At 32.2% G+C, this 24,384-nt stretch overlaps 2 protein-coding genes across 11 annotated transcripts in view; one reads left to right on the forward strand and one right to left on the reverse strand.

Moving 5' to 3' along the window:
* LOC132785051 (neuroligin-1) overlaps positions 1-19,280 on the forward strand; it is a 76,870-nt gene extending 57,590 nt beyond the window's left edge. For all 9 annotated transcript variants that reach the window (XM_060791016.1, XM_060791019.1, XM_060791014.1 and 6 more), the window contains one exon: positions 18,034-19,280. Coding sequence is in view for 1 of the 9 variants with exons in the window: in XM_060791023.1 (XP_060647006.1) it covers positions 18,034-18,041 (8 nt within the window). In the remaining 8 variants the exon portion in view is untranslated. The remainder of the gene's footprint in view (positions 1-18,033) is intronic.
* Positions 29-23,943, reverse strand: LOC132785054 (modular serine protease-like). Of its 2 annotated transcripts, none has more exons than XM_060791025.1 (4): positions 4,174-4,553; positions 1,348-2,120; positions 681-1,263; positions 29-623 (listed from the first exon to the last, which is right to left on the reverse strand). In XM_060791025.1, the coding sequence occupies exons 1-4, from the start codon at positions 4,515-4,517 to the stop codon at positions 134-136; spliced, it is 2,190 nt and encodes a 729-aa protein (XP_060647008.1). In that variant the 5' UTR covers positions 4,518-4,553; the 3' UTR covers positions 29-133. The 2 variants fall into 2 exon arrangements, with proteins under 2 accessions (XP_060647008.1, XP_060647009.1); XM_060791026.1 differs by lacking the exon at positions 4,174-4,553 and adding an exon at positions 23,928-23,943 and having other exon boundaries at positions 32-623.
* Positions 23,944-24,384: the final 441 nt, after the last annotated feature.

Here is a 24,384-nt window from a genome sequence, read left to right on the forward strand (position 1 = left end):
AACATTGGTACATATATAAAATGAAATACTAAATCTAAGAAGTTTAACGCAACTAATATTATTTCCATACCAAAATATTTGTATTTATTTTATGAAATCTATATAAGTGGTGGTTATCAATTTGGATGGATTATTATTTGGGACATTTATTAGAAATTGCCTTTATATATTTATTCACAAATGCAACTGTACTCGGATGCACAACGCTATTGATTTTAACGTTACTAGTGCATTCGTTTATATCCATGCTTTGACCTGTACTAACGATCCCGAATAAACACATTTTCTTGCCATTAGGACAATCATCGAAAAAGCCGCAGCCACTATCTCCTTTACAAAGTGTAGTTTTAACATTATTATATGAGATTACATCTATGTGAAAGTTACTATTTGCGATGTTATCTGTATTGTTTAGTATTCCATCGACAATAACGAAATTTAGTTTTTGATTTAACTTTCTTTCTTTCGTATCCCACGCAAAAACTGAGCCATTGCGATTTGTATAACCTTTCTCCCAATCAAAGTGGATTCCCGGTATGCAAACTATTCTGAATGGCAAAAATGGGTTTGCTTGCAGATGCAAAAGAGCCGAATCGGATGTATACCGTGTCGGATCATATTTGCTAAAAAGTAAAAGATATTACAACAGCTGCGAATATGATTGACAGAATGGAACTTACGGATCAATAATTATCTGCTGAACTATCCAACACTCACTGTGTTTATCAGCCTCGTCTTTATTGGTTTCATTGGCCTTTCGACAATCATTGTGGCTATCAATGACGGATACAATGACTTTTTGGGCTGGCATCACACGAAATCGGTTAATTCCAAAGTTGTTTATTCCATCACTAACGCAATGAGCAGCAGTCAATACGAAATTATGTCGTATTAGGACACCACCACAGGAGTATTCGAACTGTTGCATATCGTTGTTGTCATAAATAGCAACTGACCATGGTGAATGGTACGGTTCCGTTTCTGGGCCATTTACAGACATTAACGTTTGTAGCTCGTTTAATCCGCATTTTATTGAGCAAGATTCATCTCTATTACCAGAATGTTTCCAAGTTCCGTTGTCAAGGCACACCGAGGTAAAATTTAAATTAGTGTCGTGTCTGTATTCAGGAAAACATTCATAAGTAACTGTGGTTTCTGGTTCCCAACTGGGTGCCTGGTCGCATTTCGTAGTTGATCCGTCCCGTTTCTTGCATTTTGGTTCCATCGAGTCCAGGCAATACAATTCAGTTGTATTGCACATTTCTAGATAAAAGATAAAAAAAAACACAAATTGATAAATATTCATTTTGTAAGATGGTGATGAAAATTCTACTAAAAAGTACACACTGCCGCATCTTGGTTTGGGTGGAAGTTCCATAGAGTTGAGTTTCCATTCTTTGTCTCGACAACGATATATTCTTTCCCGTAGACCTTCTGGGAACAACATTAAGTTCTTCGAACAGTTGAACTTTACATACGCGTTAGTTAAAGGTGGTTTTATCTTCTCTACGCAATTTTCGCCGTCGTTTGAACAGTTCCAAATGCGCAAATTTTCTGAATAATGATCATAAGTATCTAATCTGCAGCCCCAATCTCCATTTGTGTTTTGGTTCTTATTACGATTGTCCACACACTCTGGTAAATCATTCAACCATTTTCCATTTCCATTTTCATCAATCTTGCACACATTCCACTTTTTGCCCTTGAAGTCTTCCTTAGAATCGTAGCACTCAAATTGAACTACACCGCTTGCATAGACAAAATAATGCGTTTCATTATTTTCCTTCTTAGCATACATTGTTGTGTTGCTCGTAAATTTTAAACCATTTCCCTTAGGCTCTGCACATGTAACTGCCGGCTTCCATTCCCATTTATCTTTTTTTTTACAATGAGTTTCCAACTCATCAGAGCCATCGAGGCAATCATATTTGTTGTCGCACAGTTGACTACTATTATAGATGATCTTTCCATTGCCACACTGGAAATGGGGATGCTTAAGTACTTGCATGCACATCTCTATAGATTCATCCCGGCCATTCGGACAATCGAACTTGTCATCACATATTTTATCCGCGGAAATACAATCGTCTTGGGTTGAAGCTTGGCATGAGAGCTGAAATCTATAAATAAATTAAATTAAATAATTACCACAAGTATTCAAATACATATACGTATGTGTACATTTTAGTGAAGTGCAGAATACTCTTTCACGATCTTCATTTAAAACGAATAAATAACATCAACAATTAAGCTGAAGGCCTTTGTAGCCACTTGTTTAATAGTAATAGTGATAGTGCTAGCGTTAATTTTATTTATAGCTAACCTTATTAAATAATAAATAACTAACATCAAAAATTAAGCGAATTTCATCACCATTTTTTTTTTATGAAATTTTGAAAAAATGTGAATACAAAAATATCATAAAGGCTATATTTGGTATCTCGATATAATTATACTTTAAAAATATAAAATAGAATACAAAATAAACCAGATTGTCAGCCAAAGCAACTAAGACCCATAATAAGTAGGCTGTCTGTAACAGCTTGTGAGTTCTAGATGTTCATACAGACAGACGGACATGGCAATATATCTCGGCTAATTACCCTGTCAAGAATATATGTATATGTATGTACATATATATATTATAGGGTCAGAGATGCCTTCTTCTGTCTGTTACTTACATTTCTTGTAGGCACAAAGATATAATACCCTAAAGGATAGAGGGTGCTTTTATATGCTGGGAAATGCCATATAATACTAACTATAGTCCTTGTGATTCATAAAAATTTGATTGCGATCGGATGATAAATGTCGAAGATATTAAAAAAAAACTTTTGTATGGGGAAAACGCTGACTTTCTACGGGTCTTAGTTGCTTTGGCCTACAATCTGGTATATTTTGCACTCTTTTGAATGTAGTACCACATCGATATACCTAAAATAGCAGTTGGTATATTTTTAGTATTTGTGTGGTATATTTTTTAGTATATTTTAAAATAATACCGCAATAGTTTGCTTTTATTCAAAATTGGTATCGCATATCTCACAGTCGAGCGCACACTGTAGCTTTCTGACTTGTTTAAAATGTTTTGAAATGTCGATTTATATATAGAAACAGTCTGCCCTGAACCTAACACGATACACTCAGCGTCAAAGAGAATGGAAAGAGCCCAACACAATGAAAGAGAAAAATAAAAGTCAACTATCTACAGGAAATTTTATACGATGTATGGTATTGCTCTCGCTCAATTAGCACATGGGACCAAAAGGGAGAGCCATTAGATTAGGCAGTTTGTGATAAAAGCAGGCACGTTTTATTCATTAAAAGGTTGAAGAAACGCATCGAATTTAATTGCGATTGTATAAAGCAGACAGAAATAAACAACATATATTTTTTCGAATTAATTTTATGATTTTTATATAATGAGTCAAAAGGTGGAATGTCCAGAAATAAAATTACTCATATTTCTTATATCCTTTTATCTCTTACTCAATCAAATGTGATTATAACTTTTTTGTTCAAAATTGCCAGTCTCAGCATTAGACATGATTATCATTAACAACTCAATGAGAATTTTTTTCTCTAAGTGTTTATGGGAACATTGAAAAACAGAGTGAAGTAATTATATGTAAATTTCATTTAATCACAAATCAAACACATTTTATGGAGATAATAGATCTTTTTAAATAACATTTATGTTTTAGTGTAGCTTTTAACCAAAGTGTTTGTAAAATCGTCAGAGTTTTTAAAAGCACTGACAAAATTCACAGATGAAGAGAAATTGATGGAAATTGAATTTTCTTTGTAACACAGATTCTTCCAAACTAAATTGAAATTTATTTATTATTATTATTATTATTATAATTATTTTCTTTAGTATCCGTTTTTTAGCCGCAAAAATATTCAATGATCAATTATAATTTTTGTGAACCAAAAGTGATTGCTTAATAAATTTTTAAACTACCATATATTCAGAGCTGTTTATTTCTCTACATCTTTCAATGCCTTAAATTTGTAATATTTTTTGTGTTCTTACTTTACTTTTTTACACTTTTGAAAATCAGCTGTGTGCACATTTTAGTTTAGGTATTATGTTCTTTAGTGTTTAAGAAAAATGGTTTTTGTTGTTGCTATCGCTGCTGTAATGTGAATTTAAATATAATTATTACGTACTTTTCACACGTCGAATTTTGAATTCGGAGTTCAAGCTGTTTTTCATACTTCTTACAGATCGCAGGCGACTCGTCAGATTTATCGATACAATCAATTTTTGCATTGCACATTTCAGATTTAGCGATAGGCACTCCGTTTGCACAATAGAAAGTTGAAGGACGGGTAGTTGTGGGATATTTGCAATTAACATGTAACTCATCCTCGCCAAAAGAACACTCTTTTGTTCCATTACACACTGCACTAAGCCTAAGACACTTTTTATCAAAAGGGCACTCAAAAAAACAGTACCCATTACATAATAGGATAACAATCACCAAATTTAAAAAGATTATGCGAATAATCATAATGTCAAAAGTCTTCACTGAGCTCACACTTCAGACTGTGTTACAATTGCTCTCGACAGTCGATTTATACTTCCTATTACAGTGAAAACTTCTTGAGTGGACATTCTCAATTTGTATGCTGATAAGCTATAATTACAAAACTATGAATATGAATATGAACACTCTTTTGTTCCATTACACTCTGCATTATATCGAAGGGCACTTAAAATCACAGTCCCTATTGCATAATGCGAATAGGATGCCTAGGAGAATCACCAAATTCACGAGGGTTATGCGATTGAACATAATGTCAAAAGTCATCACTGAACTCACAATTCAGACTGCCTTGCAATTGCTTTCTACAGTCGATTTATACTTTTTACTACAGTGAAAACTTCTAGCGAACTTTTTTGCTTATGACAGTGTAGCAGTGCTTGTGCAACCATGAGAGATTTCACTGTACTCATTTAGAGAGCTTGAGAGCTTTTGCCCGATAAATAAAGTACATATGGGTAATTCTCCGACGGATGTCACGTGCGACCATCTTTACAGTGAAAAAAAAAACATAAACTCAAATAATGTGTTTTTTACGCGGGTTTATGTTGAAAAATTCTTATTTTCTATTTTTAAGCTGATAAGCTACAATTACAACAATATGAATAATTTTATCGCAAAGAGGAAGTTGGGATGCTATTATATAACGCAAATATTATGAGTTCATAATAGTTTAAAGATTTTGCCAATAGTATGACGGAATTTACAAAATTTCAAAAATTAAAAATGTCATTAAATAACAAGTAAATAACAGTCGAGTGTGCTCGACTGTGAGATACTCGCTACCCATTTTGAATAAAAGCAAAATATTCCGGTATTATTTTCAAAATATACCGAAAATACTGCAAAATACTAAAAATTTACCGAACGGTATATTATATATATTCAAAATATACCATAGACGGCACAATATACCAGATTGTCGGCCAAAGCAACTCAGCCGGAGGCGTTTTTGGCCACACAAAAATATTTCTTCTTTAAAATTACGCTTGTTATTCGATTTTGATTTTGATTTGCGGGGGCGGAAGTGGGCGTGAAACAAACTTGATCTGCGTGCAAACATAACATTTACTGTCGAAAAAATTATTGCTTTATCTCTTATAGTCTCTGAGATCTACGTGTTCATACGGACAGACGGACATGGCTAGATCATATCGGCTATTGATGCTAATCAAAAATATATATACTTTATAGGGTAGGGGATGCCTCCTTCTACCTGTTACATACATTTCCTTCCGGCACAAAGTTATAATACCACCCTATGGGTAGAAAAAAATGACTTACCATAGCAAACCACTTAAGCGTTTATTATGTAAAGCGATAACTAAATTATATATAAACTATAAGGTTCTGGTCCACTGCACATAATAGGGAAGAGAGGTATAATAACTTTGTGCCTCCAGAAAATGTACATAGTATGTACATATGTATGATATGTATCAGACAGAAGGCATATGCTACCCTACATCAGTGCTGCCAGTTTAGCAATTCTAGCAACATTTCAAAAATTTGCAACTTATTTTTTTAAATTCTATTAGCTACAAATCTAGCAACTTTTTTTTAGCAATTTATCATTTATACTTTACTTAAAGCCTTTTTATTTTGTATTCCCTTTTTGGTAAAAACTGCGATTAATAGTTCACAATGAAATCGGAACTTGTATTTAACTCAATAGTTCGATTATATGAGCTACTTGAGTTCACTGACTTGAAAAGTTAACTGCATTTCAAAAGGTCATTGTGCCGAGTGTTTCTTTATTATTTTTTGAAGTGAAATAAAGATGCCAAAAGTATACAAACAACATTTATAAGGTTTGTTTGGAATTTGAATAATTTTAATAGAAATAAAATAATTTAAATATTAATTTTATATATGTATATAAACTGGTATGGACTACATAGACTTGAAAATAATTCTGTACTTCCCTATGAATACTTACTTAAAATTACCGGAAATGAAAAGTACATGGATATTAATGAAGCAGAAGAAGAATTGGACGCTATTCTAAGCATTTTGTAATAGGTGTTAACAAAATAATAATCAAAAATGTATATACTCTATGAAAAATAACATTTAAAAGATTTGGCAATTTTTACAAATTTACAAATTTTTTTTGTATTTTCTGTATACTTATTTGATATGTTTGAAATGAATACCGCACTGTTTGGCTTTTATTCAAAATGAGTAGAGGGGATCTCACAGTTCATATAGTGAAATGTATTATATTTATAATTTTATTTTAATAAATAAACTTTCAATTTAAAATATTGTATCTTATGTGCTGGTAGCATAACATAAATTAATCACACGTGATTCTCAACCATTTCACCTGTCGGTCACAATCCTCCAACAACTTTCTTTTCATTGGAAATTGCAAAAGCGATGTCTGTGAAGTTTTTTCAGTTTGAAATTGCAGGAGCGATGTCTGTGAAGTTTTTTCAGTTTGAAATTGCAGAAGCGATGTCTGAGAAGTTGTATCTTTATTTTCCTCGATTTCAATTGAAAATCCACTCTCCAGATTTGAAATATATGGTTCACTGGTAACATTTGTATTAACGAAATCCACCTCACCAATGTGTCTCAATAGATTTTTGAAACTCTCATCGATTTCCACTCCATTTTCTTGGAGAACTTCCAGAATTTCTTTATTATTTATATATATATTCTCCTTCTTTTGGGGAATTGAACTATTTTGATATTCGATTTTTTCCAAAATGTTTAATTCCGAATCTACTTCGCTAATCATGTTTACACTATCGGAGTTTTTACTTCCAATTATCAGTTTCATATCATCTTCTTGACTTTCACCAGCGTTTTTTCCAATGTTTATTGAACGGTCAACATCAGTTAGCTCACAAACTTCCATTAAAGAATTTATTATATATTCAATAATATTTTTAGATAGGACAGCAATGCAATTAAAATTATTTGAGCTTGTGTTTTCTTGAAGCTCGCTTGTCAAAGTCATTTCGTTTTTATTTGAAACATCTTCATCACATTCCTTAGGTAACTCAACTAGCTCTATTGCATTTTCATTTATAGCATTTTGACTTTCGTTAGAAGTTGTGTCATTGATATTGAATTTTCTATCGCATAAAGTTCTAAAGATTTGCTCTTTAGCCAGCCATCCAACTCTTCGCCACTTTTGCATTACATCCGGAACGATTTTGCTACCGAATAGAGATCGATGTAATGCCACATTTTCTTCATCAAGAGTGACGTCGGCCAATTGAGTAAAAAGGTTGGGGGTAAAGTCATATCGGACATTGCCATCGTTGTCAACAATCCCATATTCGTTTAGATAGTATTTGCCACTTAGTTCATTAATTATGCCAAAACGTAGTCCCACTATCAAGGACTTGCGCAACTGAACCGCATAATAGCGACGTCTCCAGGTGGAACCCAATTTTTGAAGAGCCACAGCAAGAATATCATCCCAATCGCTGGGTGGATTGAGTTGCATCATTGCGGCGCTTAAATAAATAGCAAATGTAGCCATTGTTTTGAATTATATTTTTTTTATTTTTCTTGTGATCTGATGTTGTAGACGTTGGCGTATGGAATCTATTTCATTTGACTCGACTTCAATGTAGATGTTTAAAGTGATGGTCATTGCAAAGTAAACTTGGGTTGATATTAATATTTTCCATATACGTCAAAGTGCAAACATTCGACAGACTGACAGACAGACAGTCACATTTTTCAGATTCCAACATGTGCCTGTAAATATGACAAGAATTTTAACCCTTTTTGTGAGGCAAAAGAAGGTCAAAGGACAAAAAAGGTAAAACAAAATATGGCCACGTTGCTGATCAAAAATAACAAATGGCATGTCAAACATGCGGCTGCAAAAAATGTTGCCCTTTATTTGATAACAAAAAAAACGAATGTACTATAAAAGCCAAGCTAATTTTACGTCGACTATAGAATACCCTAATAGTTAGTATTTGTATTATAATTATAGATTATTGAGCAATGATTTCTTATCCCTGTAATATTAATATTTAAATTCATTTCTTTATATTATTAAATGTATTTTGATGAATTCATCTCTATTGCCATTTGTAGGGTAATCAAATATTCCCATGCTCCTATTTTTCTTTTTCTTCTCTCTGAACTCAAATGTCGCAGCTGCTGACATGGAAAAATGCGCAAGGCATACAAAGCATACTATCCAAACGCAGCTCCCTTTAGCCCAACATGCGACGTAATGAAGTCATGAAAATACAAAACATGTTCACACACAGCTTGGACGCATGGACACTGAAAAATATTCGCCATTTCCCGCAGAAAAAAGATCTACTTATATACATATGCTATGCATTATAAACCAGGTGCAGCCATAAACGAGGCCAATGAATTTTGTTGGCTTGACATTTAAGCCAAAGGCTTGGTTAATTCAACACCATAAGTTGCATAAGCAAAGTTTACAACGAAAGAAACAAAAACCACTTCCCTGCAAATTTGCAAATTTGTATGTATAAAAGGGGAAAAACTTAAAAATTTAATTTTCATTTCGTGTTGCATAAAACAACAATGATATAAATTCTGGGTGAATGCAAAAATTTATTTAGAGACTGACCGACTATTTAATCCCTCTTTACAGCCAAGAAAGTTATTTTGGTGGATATTGGGTTTATTTTATTTCAGAGATTTATTTATTTCAGAAATCAAATTACAATAAATCAATGCATTCGTATAATTATTGAAAAATACACTTTTACAAAAATTTTAAATTAAACAAAAATTTAAATCAAATCTTTCATTACTATGAAGTAAAAACTCTAAATACAATGCCATATATTGTATAATTCTAATGGCTTATAGTACACTTGATTTCTGGCAATGCATTTATTTAGATTATCAACCCCCTTAGTTCCACAAAATATAAACAAAATATTTTAAAGTTTTAAAAAAGTTGTTTCATTAAAGAAGATTCTGCTAAACTTATTCGCTCAATTTCTGGTAAAATTATACATATTTTATTATTTTAAAACTCTAAAGAAGAAAAAATACTACATATTTCTAGTTACATAAACTTGATATTTAACTATGCAATAATTTAGATGTTATTTCCGAGTAAAAGAAAAAAAGAATTAAATTGACAAAAGCTTCAAAAAGTTCAAGCAATAAAGAAAATCGTTCTCAGTTTAAAGTTACTCAATTTCTGCTTGAAATATAAATGAAAAAAAACATATACGGATAATTCTCTGACGGAATTTCACTTATTTATAAAATTGTTTAAGTTTATGTTTTTTTCACTGTATAGACTGTCCCACCCGACAAATCCGTCAGAGAATTACCCATATGTACTACTATGATAAGTTAATTTTGTTCGCAATTCGCAATGATTTTGAACTTTGATTTGAGTTTTCTAAAAATTTAAATACAATTTAGCAAAACTTTGATAGGCTTACCATTAACTCATTACATATTTGGTTTTTAATGCGAAATTTATATTATTTATTGTTTGTATTGTTGTTCATATTAAATTTATAATCAACACAACAAATAAAGTTCACTTCGAAGAATTCAATTGTTGCAACATATGTTCGAGACTTTCGCGTAATTGCGTTGAACAATCTCAAACAAAATGTTGTGTTATCAAAATTATGCAGAAGCAGAATGTTGGTAATCACCATATGCTACCATGTCGCTGTGGAAAATATAACATACATACATTATACCTGAAGAAACCCTTTAGAGGCGCTGTCCACTTGCAGCCTCTTTATGCTTTTGCATAGTCCGGAAAATGGTTGTTGTCTCTTCTTATACATAGTGTGTGTGTGGGCAAGCCATTAATTCAGCTGGCATACAATTAAATTTGCATTTCTTTCATTTTTTCGCTTTTATACCCGCGACCCATGGAGTAGAAGGGTGTAATAACTTTGTACATGCAGGAAATGTATGTAACAGGTAGAACGAGGCATCTTCGACCCTATAAAGTATCTTGATCAGCGTCGACTACCGAGACGATCTAGCCATATCCATCTGTCCGTCCGTCCGTATGAACACCCAGATCTCAGAGACTATAAGAGATAGAGCTATAAATTTTTTCGACGGCATTTGTTATGTTTGCAACCAAATCAAGTTTGTTTCACATTTTTGCCACGCCTATTTCTACCTACTTAACGAAAATCGAATAACTATCGCAACTTTGGTATACATATGCAATAATAACTAAAGTTTTATGATTCCTGAATATTCGATTGCGATCAGATACAAATTGTAGGGGCCATAGTTGCTGTGGCTAACAATCTGGTATATTTCGCGTTCTATGGTATGTTTTGAATGTAGTACTATATAAATATACCAAATGTAGTCTTTGTTACATTTATAGTATTTTCGGTATATTAATTTGGTACGTTTTAAGAATAATACCGCACTGTTTTGCTTTTATTCAGAATTGGTAGCGGGTATTTCACAGTAGAGCACACTCGACTGTAACTTGCTTACTTGTTTTTTGTTGTATTCTTCTTTTACTTCGCCACTGTTACACCTGACCTGAACACCTTCGCTGTGGGGCAGCATTCCGTCGCTGAGCTGAGCTGAGCTCAGGACATGCAGCATCACCTCCATGACTTTTAGCTGATTAACATTTGTGCTCTTCCCTTGTGCTCAGCAAAATGCAATTTTCCAACTAAAATAAAAGGCAAAAGAGCAGCAAGTGGCAACCGTTATGTAAATTTACATCCACCACACATACACATACACAATACATACTATATATGTACATATACCATATATATAATAAGCGAGTACTCGCCGCGTCGCTTGGGGGCCTTGTGCCGAAGTGTATATGTGTTAAAAGTGCAATAAACATTAATTTTCCATACCATTTTGTTTTCTACTTTTCGCTTTCTTCTCCGTATCTTGTTTCACTTTTCTACCAGCTGCCCGCTGTGCGCACTGTGGCAGTTCTTTAAGTTATGATCCAAAAAAGAGAGAAAAAACTTTGCAAACTTCACAGAAGAAGAAGAAGGAACCAGGAGCACAGTATAAACAATGCAGAGCTCAAGTTATTTACCTAGCTACTAGAAGCTGTGATTTCAAATTATTACCTGAAACTTAGAATCAAGTTGTTAAGTGCTCGAATTGCAAACAATTTTAGACATGCAACCAAATAAAAATTCAACAACTGTTTGTTATTCATTCCGCTTAAAATTTCCATTAAAAAATGTAATTTAATCAATTTTTATAGTGTGAATTCTCGTGGATTAAGTTGCCATCAACAAATTGGACAGCTTGTCAAATTCTTATATATCAAACTTAAATATGATTTGACATTATAAAATACATAAAAGAACTACATTAACAAACAATAATAATTAATATTGATATGTTATTAATTCCATTTCCTTGCTATTGAATCCTTAAAAAAGATCAATTTATTAAGTTGTTTAATTTTTTAAACATATTATTTCAATTTCCGCATTTTTATAAACTAAATAAATATTTCTCTAGGCAAAATTAAATTAATGTTGAAGATGAGAGTCGATTGAGAAATCTTCCTAAATTCATATGCACCTGATTAAAAAATGTAAATACATTAAATTCGTTAGCAAACTGAGTTTTCAATGCTTGAAGCCATACTAAAATATTACGAGAATCAAATTAAATTATTGGGCAACCAATCTTTACTAAAACCCTCAAACACGAACCTTTCAGCAAAATGCATAATTGCCCTTTGATAACAATTTAGTCAACATTAAATGAATTGATTGCTCAATTAATTATAAGGGGATTGATTAAGTTTCAACACTAAATGTGAATTTCTTGAGCTTAAAGCTAAACAGCTTGTTAGCATATTTGGTAGTCATTAAATAACTTAAATCGCATTAGTTAGTTTCAGGCATTTTGAAATTATTGAAGACTCAATGCCAAAGCATTCGACATAATTGCATTCATTAAGCTAAGCTAATCGATTGGAAATGTGTTAATATTAATACTGACAAATGAGTCACATTGATTCTTGTTCAACTGCATTAAGTGGATTCATTTACCTGTGGCTAACTGTGAATTCCACTCTAACATTTATAGTTATTATTATTTTCTCTCTCTGTCTCTCTGCACACTCTCTCGAGGTGGAGGAGCGAAAACCACAGTCGTAAAGCATTTACAGTTTCCATTTCTGCAATGCAAAAGTTGACAGTTTTCGTGCAGAAATGTGCTGCAAACTTTGTGTAATTTAGTTAAAATTACATGTGTGTATTTCTGTGTGTAGACAGCCAAACAAATTACACACACACACACAAATACATATATGTATATGTAAAGTATATATGGAATTGCTTGTGATAAACGCGTTGCGTAATTAGTGCAAAAGTTTCAGTTACATTAGCCAACACGCGAGGTATTAAAGTGAATAGAAAGGATTAGTGAGCTGCTTTCATATTGCACCTGGACTTTGTTCCCCAACTTCTCTTCTTTCTGCGAATGCATAAAACTAATTGCAGTTTGTACATCACAGCTTAAACTTTTTACATAATGCTCTCTTATGACTCTTATGAGCCTTATTTTAAGGTGCGACTGGTTTATTAAATCTGTTCAGTTAATCGGATTGTCTAACTACCTCTATTATTTGTGCAAATACATACATTACATTATTTCGTATTAACGCATTATTATTCAGTGGATTTTCGGTATGACAGTATGATAAAAACCTATATTTTAATGAGATTTATGAGATTAACTATAGAAATATTCTAGAACACAAACAGTGCGGTATTATTCTTAAAATATACCTAATTATTATACTGCAAAAATACTAATAATCATCAATTTATATATTTAGTATATATGGTAGTACTACATTTAAAATATACCTTAAAGTATAAAATATACCAGATTGACAATCAAAGCTGCAAAGTATTTATTAAATAACTTCTAACATTTTTATTTCACCGCAACCAATTTTTCAGGAACCATAAATACTGTTATAATACCCTACTTCGCTATGGGTAGCGGGTATAAAAATCTTAAATCTTTACTAATAGTTTACAAGATCGAATTAGCCATAAACCATAAACATTATTGGAATCGAGAAAGCTTTTGAAGTTTTACTATAAATGCCATTTTAAACAACTAATCCGGTAAATCGTGTTATCGAAGTTATTATAATAAACTTAAAATAATAAATTGAAATTTGTATTCCGTTCAATATTTAATATTTTCGCGTTATACAAAATCAAAATTATCTGTAAGACATTGGCTAATCTCTAAAATAAACTGAAGCTTAATGTAAGAATCTCCCGTTTTTAAGTAGAAGATGCGCAAAGTGGCAAAACAAACACAAACGTAATACGTTAATAATGGCCAACACATGCTTGCACTTAGCGACAGCGAGAAGAAAAGACAAAGGGAGAGAGAGAGAGACAGAGAATGACAGGGGATAATACACTTAGAAAAAAATTGTTAAAACATAAATGAATCGCAAAATCTCTACTCACTGAGTTAAAAGCGATAAGACCAAATTTTAGATTAACCCTTGACCATAAATAGATTTTAGGAAAAAACCAAGTAATCATTTGTTTAAATTGAAAAACTTTTAAATTTAAATCTAGTTTTAGAATATAATCGAACAGGTTAGCAAGGAGCGTTAACACAAGACTTTAAATCAATAAAACTTTATGCAAGATATTTTTATTTTTCACTTAATTTTATGTGAAATTATAAAATAAAATAAATCTTTATTTTAAATCATGTTTTAAATCTCAATCTTGAGATCTAAAAATATATTTTCAAGATTTTTTGCGAAAGTCGAAAAGTTTTAAAAGCAAACTTTTTTCTATTGCTTGGAACGTATATTTTTCTTTCAGTGCAGCAGATAGAGTAAGTTAAAGTTTAAGCAGTAAGTCTGCTCACATTGTTGCCGCGATTTGCATTACGGGCATTGCTCAGTTTTCAGTCAAGTCAAAATGCAACGAAGACCGCCTGCATAGTTAGTTTAGAATCCTTTCCACTTCCCACATACCACTTTCTCCATCTTTGAATGCTTCCCAGCTGGCAATCTGCGCGAAATTGCGCGCTCAACTGTATGCAACTTGGCCAGCTTTAGGAAGAGCCGAGGGAGAACCGAGTTGGTGGGAAGGGGAAAGGAGGTCGAATGCCATCCTGACAGCAGCCAGGACAAAACAAAAGGCAAATGCGCGCATTTTGCCAGCTGCACTTTAGTTTGCACTTTTCGCTTTCTTTGCATAAATTCTCGCGGCCAGGCACAAACTGAGTTTACTCTGCTGCAGAAATGAGCACGCACAAAAAATGTGTGCGGGGGTTGCTAGCTAGCTAGCTATACATATTTACTATATATCTATGTGTGCGTGTGTGTGTGTGTGTGTGTGATTTTCCGTTGAATTTTAAGCCAACACACAAAAGCATAATGGAAAACGCCAACAGAGCGCAATGAAGTATGCAATGCAAAACGGCAGCCGCAGTCACAAAATGGGCTAGTTGGGCAACACTCACACACACACACAGATACACACAGACATAGACAGCAGCAGCGACAAGATACAAGATACATCTACCACATATAGAAAGAGTTTCATGGCCAGGCATCCGAAATGGCACAAAAATGGCACAGACTGATGTTGCCCCCTTATTCTCTCACTGTGTCTGCAGTTGAGCGAAGGCGTGGGCGTTGCGTGTGGGCGTGGCAATGACTGCTCTCAAGGCAACTTGTTCGTAAACATGAATCGTAAACTTTGATGGCAAAAAGGCAACAAAAACAACCAGCAACCAACAACATCAAGCCGTATTTTGTTGCTGCTAAAAACAGACAAGAGGTCATCACAGATAACTATGCGAATGTTACGCTAATTTACCATCTTTCTTTCTCTGTCTCAATATCTCAGCTACTTTGCATTCCCTGCAGTCAAATGAGTCCAAAAAATCCAATTTTTGTTTTCAATTTGTATTTTAATTCATGCTGACAACGTATGCAAACTAAAACGCAAAATTTATTTATTCTTTATGTTTTCTCTAACTATTAAAAATAATTAAATATTATCAGTAAAGTGCGATTAAATAACTTTATTTATGTAGTTCAATAAAGAATTTCTGTTTATTTTCTCTGAGGAACAATAAATTTCATGAATATATAAAAAAAATAATAAACAGAACAGTTGATTTAAAAAGAAATTATTGGTGGCCCCATTTCAAAATATATTTGTCCTTATTCACACTAGATTAAAATTATTCAGACTAACTTTTTTCACATGCGAATGCGATTGCTAATTTATTATTTCTATTGTCAAAGCAAAAAAAATGTGTTGGTACTTATTTATTTTCACTTTGAATGAATGCCACAGAGATTATTATTATTTATTTATTATAATAAATCCATTCTTTAATACTACATTTAATAGAAAAGAGCGTACTGACTGATGGGGCCTCTGACGCGAAGAGATATGTCCATAGATATCACGTCTATCTTCCTATAAATACAGCCCACTAATAAGAATTCTCCGAAGTTCGTTGTTCACGAAATTAGATTTGACGTTTTTCAATAATACAAAGTCGCAGTGAAACATTGTATTATATTATATTGTATATAATAATTAACAAAAAGAAGTTCTCTTTTTTCTACTGCATTGTTAAGTTTACTCTATTTGGAATCGATTTTTGTTGTCTCTATAAAATAACAAATAAAATTAATTATTGAATAAAGTGCCCAAACTGTCAATGCACCTTAAAATTTCTATACTTCCTAGAAATGTCGTCTTATAACAGTTAATCGAAATACACATAAAATGTATTAAGAAACTTACCTTAATAATAATAAGGGAGAAAGTGAATCATTTATTTATTTTTCCAAAAAATGATTTTAATTTATATGCCACGCTAAATAAAAACGAGTTAAAAATTTTCAAATAACATGACTGTTAAATGTCTATTGCACATTTATGAATAAATCGATTTTCTATTGAGCAAAGATATTAAAACAGAAAATTATTGCAAGCGACCTGAAATTCATCTATCAATTTAGTCAAATAAAATAAAAATATGAAAGAGTCTAGAATAAAACAGCGACAACAAAAACTCAAACTCAGTTGGATTTAAAATGTTGAAAATTTTCACTAAATTTAAGCAGAAATTTTAGATCACAACAAGTTCTTTAACCAATAATTAGATATCGTTCAAAATGTATCATTCAGGCACTAGATTTACAGTAGACTGTCACTACTTAAAATGGTTGAAATATATTAAATTAAATACTGTTTTTTTTTTGCATTTTACCTACCTAAAAAAAGAACAATTAGTGACGATGAACATATGTTTAGATGCAGTTGAATTTTTTTATTGGCATGAATATAATCGCATTATGCAAATTATTTGTGTGTATAAATTAAACCGATTTTCATCAGTGAAAAATTTAATTAATTAGCAGTCGCTTTGATGGTAATGCAAAGGGCCATCGACATTATTTTCCGACGCTTCAATTGCAGTTAATAAATCCTTTATTTATTTATTTGGCTGAGTGCTAATTAGCTTTTGAATTGTAAGAGGTTTCCACAAAAACAACAAATTTTTTTTTTAAAGTTTTATAAGTGTTGGCACTTGGACTTTGGCTTCCGCTTCGAAAACGCACTACAAAAATATATTGCGAAAAGTGGCATGAGATTTAATCTATAGAAGCTTAGTTTGTGCTAAAATTCATTGGAAGAAAGACAGTAAACTAATATTGCATTTAATTATTTATTTATAAAGTGCTAAAGTTAGAGTACTTTAAAAACTAAGCAAACAAACAAACAACAACTAAATATTTTTGTATGGCAAAACCGCAAACTGTATGTTTATGTATGTTTGTATTTTTGCGGTATATCATTTTGACATATATTAAGTTTACTTCTCTATGGTAAATTTTCAATGGAGTACTATAACAATATACCAAATATAACCTTTGGTATATTTTTGTATTTTTTGCGGTATACTATTTTGGTATGTTTTAAGAATAATATCGCTATATTTTGTTTTTAATTCAAAAACGTAGCGTAACTTTCTTACTTATTTTCTAAAACTCTAACCTTAAACAAAGCAAAAGTAAACTTATATTTCCTAAAGCTAATATAAAATTGTTCATATAAGGGACATAATAATGTTTATTTTACTGTTAAGATAATGTTGATACTCGAAATCGAATGGTTAATTCACATTACAATCTATATAAAAACAAGTAAGAGTGTGGTGGTAGATGGACAGACGGACAGACAGACAGACCAAGAATATATATATTTTATAGGGTCGGAGATGCCTCCTTCTACCTGTTACATACATTTCCTGCCGGCACAAAGTTATAATACCCTTCTTCCGTATGGGTAGCGGGTATAAAAATAAACTTAATTTGCTATCTTCTGGCAACCAAAAACTTAAATTCCTTTGCTTTTACTTTTTAAACCACTAATTGAAATATTTAAGAATATTAAAGTGCTTAAAGAGTATTTCGTGCTACATTTGAATGAAATGGAAATTTGTTTGCTTGCAGGTCCATAGAAACATTACGTGCTGAAACGCCCGAAGAGTTCTATGCGCTGAAAGAGGCAACCAAACTGGACGACCACGATGACAGCCAGCTCAATGCGGAACACGAAACAACAGGAACTGGAACAGCAGCAGGAACAGTAACAGCAACAACAGCAAGAGGAGGAGGAGGAGGAGGAGTTGGCAGCGAGCAGAAGCTGCAGCTGAAGAAGCTCAAATTCAGACGCGAGATGCACGCGTTGGCAATGGAGGGTGGCGACGTGGCGCGTGGTTATTGTTCCTGCGATGAGCAGTGGACAGTGGACTCGTTGTCGTCACCCACATCCACGTCGACGACCACATCCACGGCAACAATGTCGCCCACGCTGGCAACCGGAAGTGCCAACACCAAATCCGTCGGCAGCAGCAACGGAAACGGAATTGTGAGAATGGCGGCATTGAAACAGAGAAACGCTGCGGGAGGCGGAGGCGGAAGCGGAGGAGGAGGAGGAACACGCCTCAAGCAGCAACATCATGTGCGCTTCTCTGACGAGAAGAACTTCTCGGATTAATCCGAAAGTACTCGAAAACTACTAGACTGCACCTAATCTTTGTTTAGATCTAAGCTACAAATTTCATAAGCTAAGTTAACTGGTTACAACAAACGAAGAAAACAAAAACACATTCAATAAAATATAAATAATAATTGTGGCAACAAGATTAAAGTGTTGTTAAGCGAATCATAAAATGTGTAGTTAAACTTTTGTAGATCATAAGTCATGTAAATACCGAAAATAAGTAGAACGAACAAAGTGTTTAGTCAATGTCAGCGTTTAGTTACTAATCTAGAATCTGTTGTGAACGATATAAGAATTATATATATATGATATTTGTCTATAAGCATGATATATACATACATATATCGATCATTTACTCGTTTTAAGTGTAGCACAACATTTTTTCTACCATTCAGCAAAAAGTAGTTAATAACAATAATAATAATAATAATGAAAATACATTCAAAACGCTGCCCAAACTAAAGATCCTTCTAATTAAATGTGTCGATAACTTGCTGAGAAAGAAGGAGATTAGTAAATAAATACGAGTATATATATATATATATTGGCATTATAATGTGTACATAAAATAGTTAAGTGAAAGCCCACAATCCTCCTTCGAGAACAAACGTGAAAACTAATTGAATAAACCGAATTGAAAAAAGTTAATCGAATGCGAAACCTAAACAGAACTCCTAAAAAAAAAATAAACAATGTGGTATTATTCTATTTAAGTAAAACAAACGAAGAATTAAAACAATGGCTCATATAAAATGGAAACAATAATCCAATCAAAACAATTGCAATAATTGGTCGATTACTTAATCCAATTTAAGTTCGAGGGGAATTATTTGTGCTGAATTGCAATTAATTTGCAATGAAATATTTTGTTTCATAACATGACATTTACAAATATTCTATAAGTATTGTTAAATTGATTTTATCAACAAAAAATTGACAAATAATTATTTGAACTGCATAAATTAAATTCTAAAATCAGTTCTTAAAATATATTTTTAATTAAATTTCCGAATACATTTAGTTGAACTTAGTTCCAAAATATATCAAATTTATTATGCATTTTATAAATTTTATTTGTAAATTTCCTAATTTATTGCAAATAAGAAGAAGTTAAAAAACCTAAAGAACAACAACATAATATAAATATAATTTAATTTTATAAAAAGAATTTAATTTTTGGAAAAATATGTCGAAAAACGTAAAGAAAAACAATATTAAATGTATTTATTTGTAAATTTTCTTATTTAAATGGAAATAAAAAAGATAGTAAAAAAAACTTAAAGAACAACAATATAAAATGTATTTATAGCAAAGTTTATAATCGTCTAGTTAAAAGTATGAAAAGAAAAACGAAAATTAAATAAATAATAATTAATTTAAGTCAAAATAACAAAAACATAAACAAAGAGAACTAAATTGAATAAAATAAAGAAAAATTATTAAATGAGAAATGTAGTTTGAATTTTTGATTTATCACAAAAGTTTTCAACAATTTTCAGATTATGATTAGACAAATTACATAATTGAAACTTGGTCTAGTGATTATATTTTGTGATATTCTTAGAAAATACCAAATAAAGACTTCGGTATTATTTTTGTATTTTTATTTGGTGTATTTTAAGAAATTTTAATAAATGAGCGATTTTAAAGGGTTGTTAAAATTTGATGGCCATCAAATCGAAACTTTCTTCATTGACACATAGAAAAGACGCCACTAGCAGCTAATAAAGACCATCAAAGTCTTAAGACTATAAGCTGCAATTCCCTCGATGCCTTCAAAGGGCTCAGTCATGATTTCATTTTAAATGCTTTCGTTTATATTCCTGCCAAATTTCAGCTTTTCTTTTATGTTATTCTCGTTTTTGTTTTGGGTTTCTGTTTCTGTTTTTGCAATTTTAATGGATGCTTTTTATGGTCGCAGTCGCTGTTCCCAGCATGCAGCGGCGGTTATTAAATAAAGTTTTATGTGCCCAATAAAATACTTTGGGTCCTTGGCTCATTCGCATGTTGCCCCTAAAGGCGTACGCCGTGTAAGTGCCAAAGAGATTGGTGGGGCATGCAACACAACACAACGCAACACAACAGAACACGAAATTTCAAGGTTATTATTGTCGTCGCGCAACTGCGCGAGGGGCATTCAAATTATTATCGCCAACGTGAACTCGGCTGCTTCACAATGAAACTGCATTAACGACAATATCTATATATACATCTGTCCCCATCCAGTCCCCCTTTTCCCCTCCCTTTCCCCTTTAGCAATCTGTGCCGCATTTTAAAGCATCGTCACTGGCTTGTTGCACAGTTTGTTGATGTTTGGCGAAAACTATTCCAATTAACTTGCCAACGAATCCAAGCAAAAAAATGCACAAAAAATGCCCGCTGGCCATTTTGTTGTGCTGTGTTGTGTGTGTGTGTGTGTGTGTGTGTTGCCTCCCCACGTTGCATGCAACGCGACCAAAGAGACGGCGAACAATTTGTTGTAGCTTGTTTTCTTTTTTCCCCGTTTTTCGTTTTTTTTTTTTTTGCAGTTTTTACTTCAACTTTGGCAAAGCGAAAGTTTGATGCAAAAATTTCATTACATATTAAAATTTAAGAGTGTGTGGCACACACACACACACAGATACCACAACACACTCACACACAGATACACACATGTTCTTGTTTCAGCTTGCAGGCATAATTAATTTCAAATTAAACACACTTCAAATATGTTAAAGCATTCTAATGTTTATCATTGCAAATAAGTAAGCACAATGCACTATGGGGAATATCAAATGTTTCTTTGGGGAAAAAACATTTTTCAAATGCAAATGTATAACATTTTCAAGTTAACATATTAGGAATAGATCCTAGTGTTATATTGCATAACAGAAATGTTAACTTAAAATACCAGTCTTAATTAGTGTTGCCAACTCTTCTGATCTTTAAAAAGCTAAAGTAACATATGAAAAAAGCTAGAAACCACCAGAAAATTAGGATGATAGCCAAAATATAAAGCTACGTTAGTAATACAATCTCTTCATTTATTAATTTAATTTATTTATTAAGTATTTTAGAGATCGTCTGTGAAAACGCAAATGACGAAGATGACGCAGATGTCTTGGCATGTGCGTGCAAATCACAAAGTTTTGCATTAATGCTGGATTTGCAATATTTTCAACAGCATTTTTCATCAACGTATGCATCTAGAGTTAACCAATCCTTAAACGCGGGGTCTTGCAACCATGCATGTCACTGTTTTTGTTTATAAATCTTGGGCATTTTAATTGACTCGTGTGTCTTGTTTTGGAAATTGTGAAATACCCAGGTGGTAACACTAGTAAAAATCGTGTGACGTTTCCAGACCTACGATTGGGCACCAAAAATACTTTCTTTCAGTTCCGGATGTAAAAAGACTGTTACAAATATAATTCATTACCATCTCGCGTGCAAGCGTATAGCGAAGAGGCACCCTTTAAACACTTAGCTCTTTCGGGATTGTGGGGTGGGTTTTTGCTAAGCTTGACAAGAAGCCACGAAAAACTTTATTATTATAGAGTCCCTACTGATTCTAAAAACAAACACATGAGTCGATAATCTTAGCAATCACTTCATTAATCAGACTCGAATCTACAAATATTACTCGATCTGAATAATTACAATATATAATCATCTAAAAACAAATACATGCGCACTGTTGAATTCGGACAAAATTAAGAAAAGCGGAGGTGGACTTATAAGATGGTACGGTGCCACACCCTGGTCTATACCCACCCAACCATGGTCATAAATAAGATTGTTTTTTTTATGACCACAAAACTGTTCTACAATTTCCTATTAATTTATTCTCCCATGAAAAAAATTAGAATCTCATTGTAAAAACTCAAATTTAACATAAGTATTTATTCATTGTGGAAAAACAAAAACAAAACCATTTGGTTATAATAATAAAAATGATAAATTTAATATTATTTCAAATTTTGTTCATAATGGCAGCAAATTTAGAAACAAACTTTATACAATATATTAATTTTTCATTTAACTCCTATAATATAATAATAATAAGAAGAAGAGAATGCAAAACATTATAATAATTAATAAACAAAAACTTTGGCACCTAATCTTTCCTGAGCACTTAAGAAAACAAGATTCATGGTTCTTTTAAATATGTATGTCTGGATGTATCTATATTTTATTTTATTTTTTTTTTTAACAAAGAATTTTTGCTTTTAAGTTTTTCTATTATTTTTTTTTTAATATTTATTTTTATTTATTTTCTTTTTAATACTTTTAATCATTTTTATTTAATAATTTTTTTTAATATATTTCTTTTTAAATATGTATTTTATTCATATTTAAAAATTTTTTTTTTTTTTTTTTTTAAGATTTTTTATCATATTTATACCACAAAACGCAATAATAACAACAATATATTACGGAGTACAAATTGAGTTAGCAAAAGTATAGACCTGACCCAAAAGTTAGAGTATTATCTGACAGCTCATATGCTGTCGAAATTCGCAACTGCGAAGGTGGACAGAAATACAGTGCAAGCAAAACTGTGAGCAGTTGCTGCGTGGTCGAACACTAATATATGTATGTATGTTATGTATGTACATGTGCATGTAAATATATACATACAAAAATTTCTGTTATCAGACATTTTTATACCCGCTACCCATGGGGTAGAAGGGTATTATAAATTTGTGCCGGCAGGAAATGTATGTAACCGGTAGAACAAGGCATCTCCGACCCTATAAAGTATATATATTCTTGATCAGCGTCAACAGTCGAGATGATCTAGCCATGTCCGTCTGTCCATCTATGTGTCTGTGTGTCTGTCCGTATGTCCTTATGAATCACTGTATCTCAGAGACTATAAGAGATAGAGCTGTAATTTTTTTTCGACAGCATTTGTTATGTTTGCACGCAGATCAACTTTGTTTCACGTTTTTACCACACCCACTTCCGCCCCCGAAAATCAAGCTACAACAGAATTTTGGTATATACAATAATAACTATAGTATTTATGAGTTCTGATTGCGATCAGAAAAAAAATTGTCGAAGTTATTAAAGAAATAGTTTTGTATGGGCAAAAACGCCTACTTACTACGGGTCTTAGTTACTTTGGCTGACAATCTGGTATATTGTGCCGTCTATGGTATATTTTGAATGCGGTACTATATCGATATACTACATATACCATTATATATATATTTTGTATATTTTGAGAATAATACCGCAAAATATATTTCTTTTATTCAAAATGGGTAGCGGGTATCTCACAGTCGAACACTCGACTGTAGCTTTCTTAGTTGTTTTATTGTTTTTTTTGTTCGGACAACTCGGACTTATTACTTACCAGACAGAACTCCACGACGAAGGCCTTCAAAATTTTGTTGCTGTTGGTGATGATGACGATGAGGATGTTGTTTTCTTATATACATACCTTATACCATAGAGAATATACAGTGGCGATGAAAAGTGGATACATGTTTGTCACTTCTGACTTTAAGGTGATGTAAAATTCGTAAAAATAACATATGTTAATCGATTTAATTTCTTTTTTTCAATAATCTTTAAATATTTCTACTATATATTATATAAAAAGAACAAATTTTGAAAACAGATGTTTATATTTTAAATATTTTTTTATTAAAAAAAAAGGCCAAAAATAGCCTTTTTCACGATTATTTTCTCTGCCGATGCATGTGTTTTATTTTTATTTTTCACACCATCAACGAGAATTTCGGTCACCCAGATCATCCGTCTCTGATCGTAGTCCAATTAGAAAAGAATGAGAGCTGTCGTTGCCAAAG

The sequence above is a fragment of the Drosophila nasuta genome, chromosome 2R (genome assembly GCF_023558535.2).
Source record: "Drosophila nasuta strain 15112-1781.00 chromosome 2R, ASM2355853v1, whole genome shotgun sequence".
In the NCBI taxonomy this organism is placed as follows: Eukaryota; Metazoa; Arthropoda; class Insecta; order Diptera; family Drosophilidae; genus Drosophila; species Drosophila nasuta.

Excerpts from the sequence above, each read along its gene's own strand:
- LOC132785054 (XM_060791025.1), bottom strand. The coding sequence starts at position 4,517 with ATGATTATTCGCATAATCTTTTTAAATTTGGTGATTGTTATCCTATTA. Across the intron at positions 1,264-1,347 it reads ACCCAAACCAAGATGCGGCA|AAATGTGCAATACAACTGAA; the intron begins GTGTGTACTTTT and ends TCTTTTATCTAG. Across the intron at positions 624-680 it reads CAGCAGATAATTATTGATCC|CAAATATGATCCGACACGGT; the intron begins GTAAGTTCCATT and ends TTTACTTTTTAG.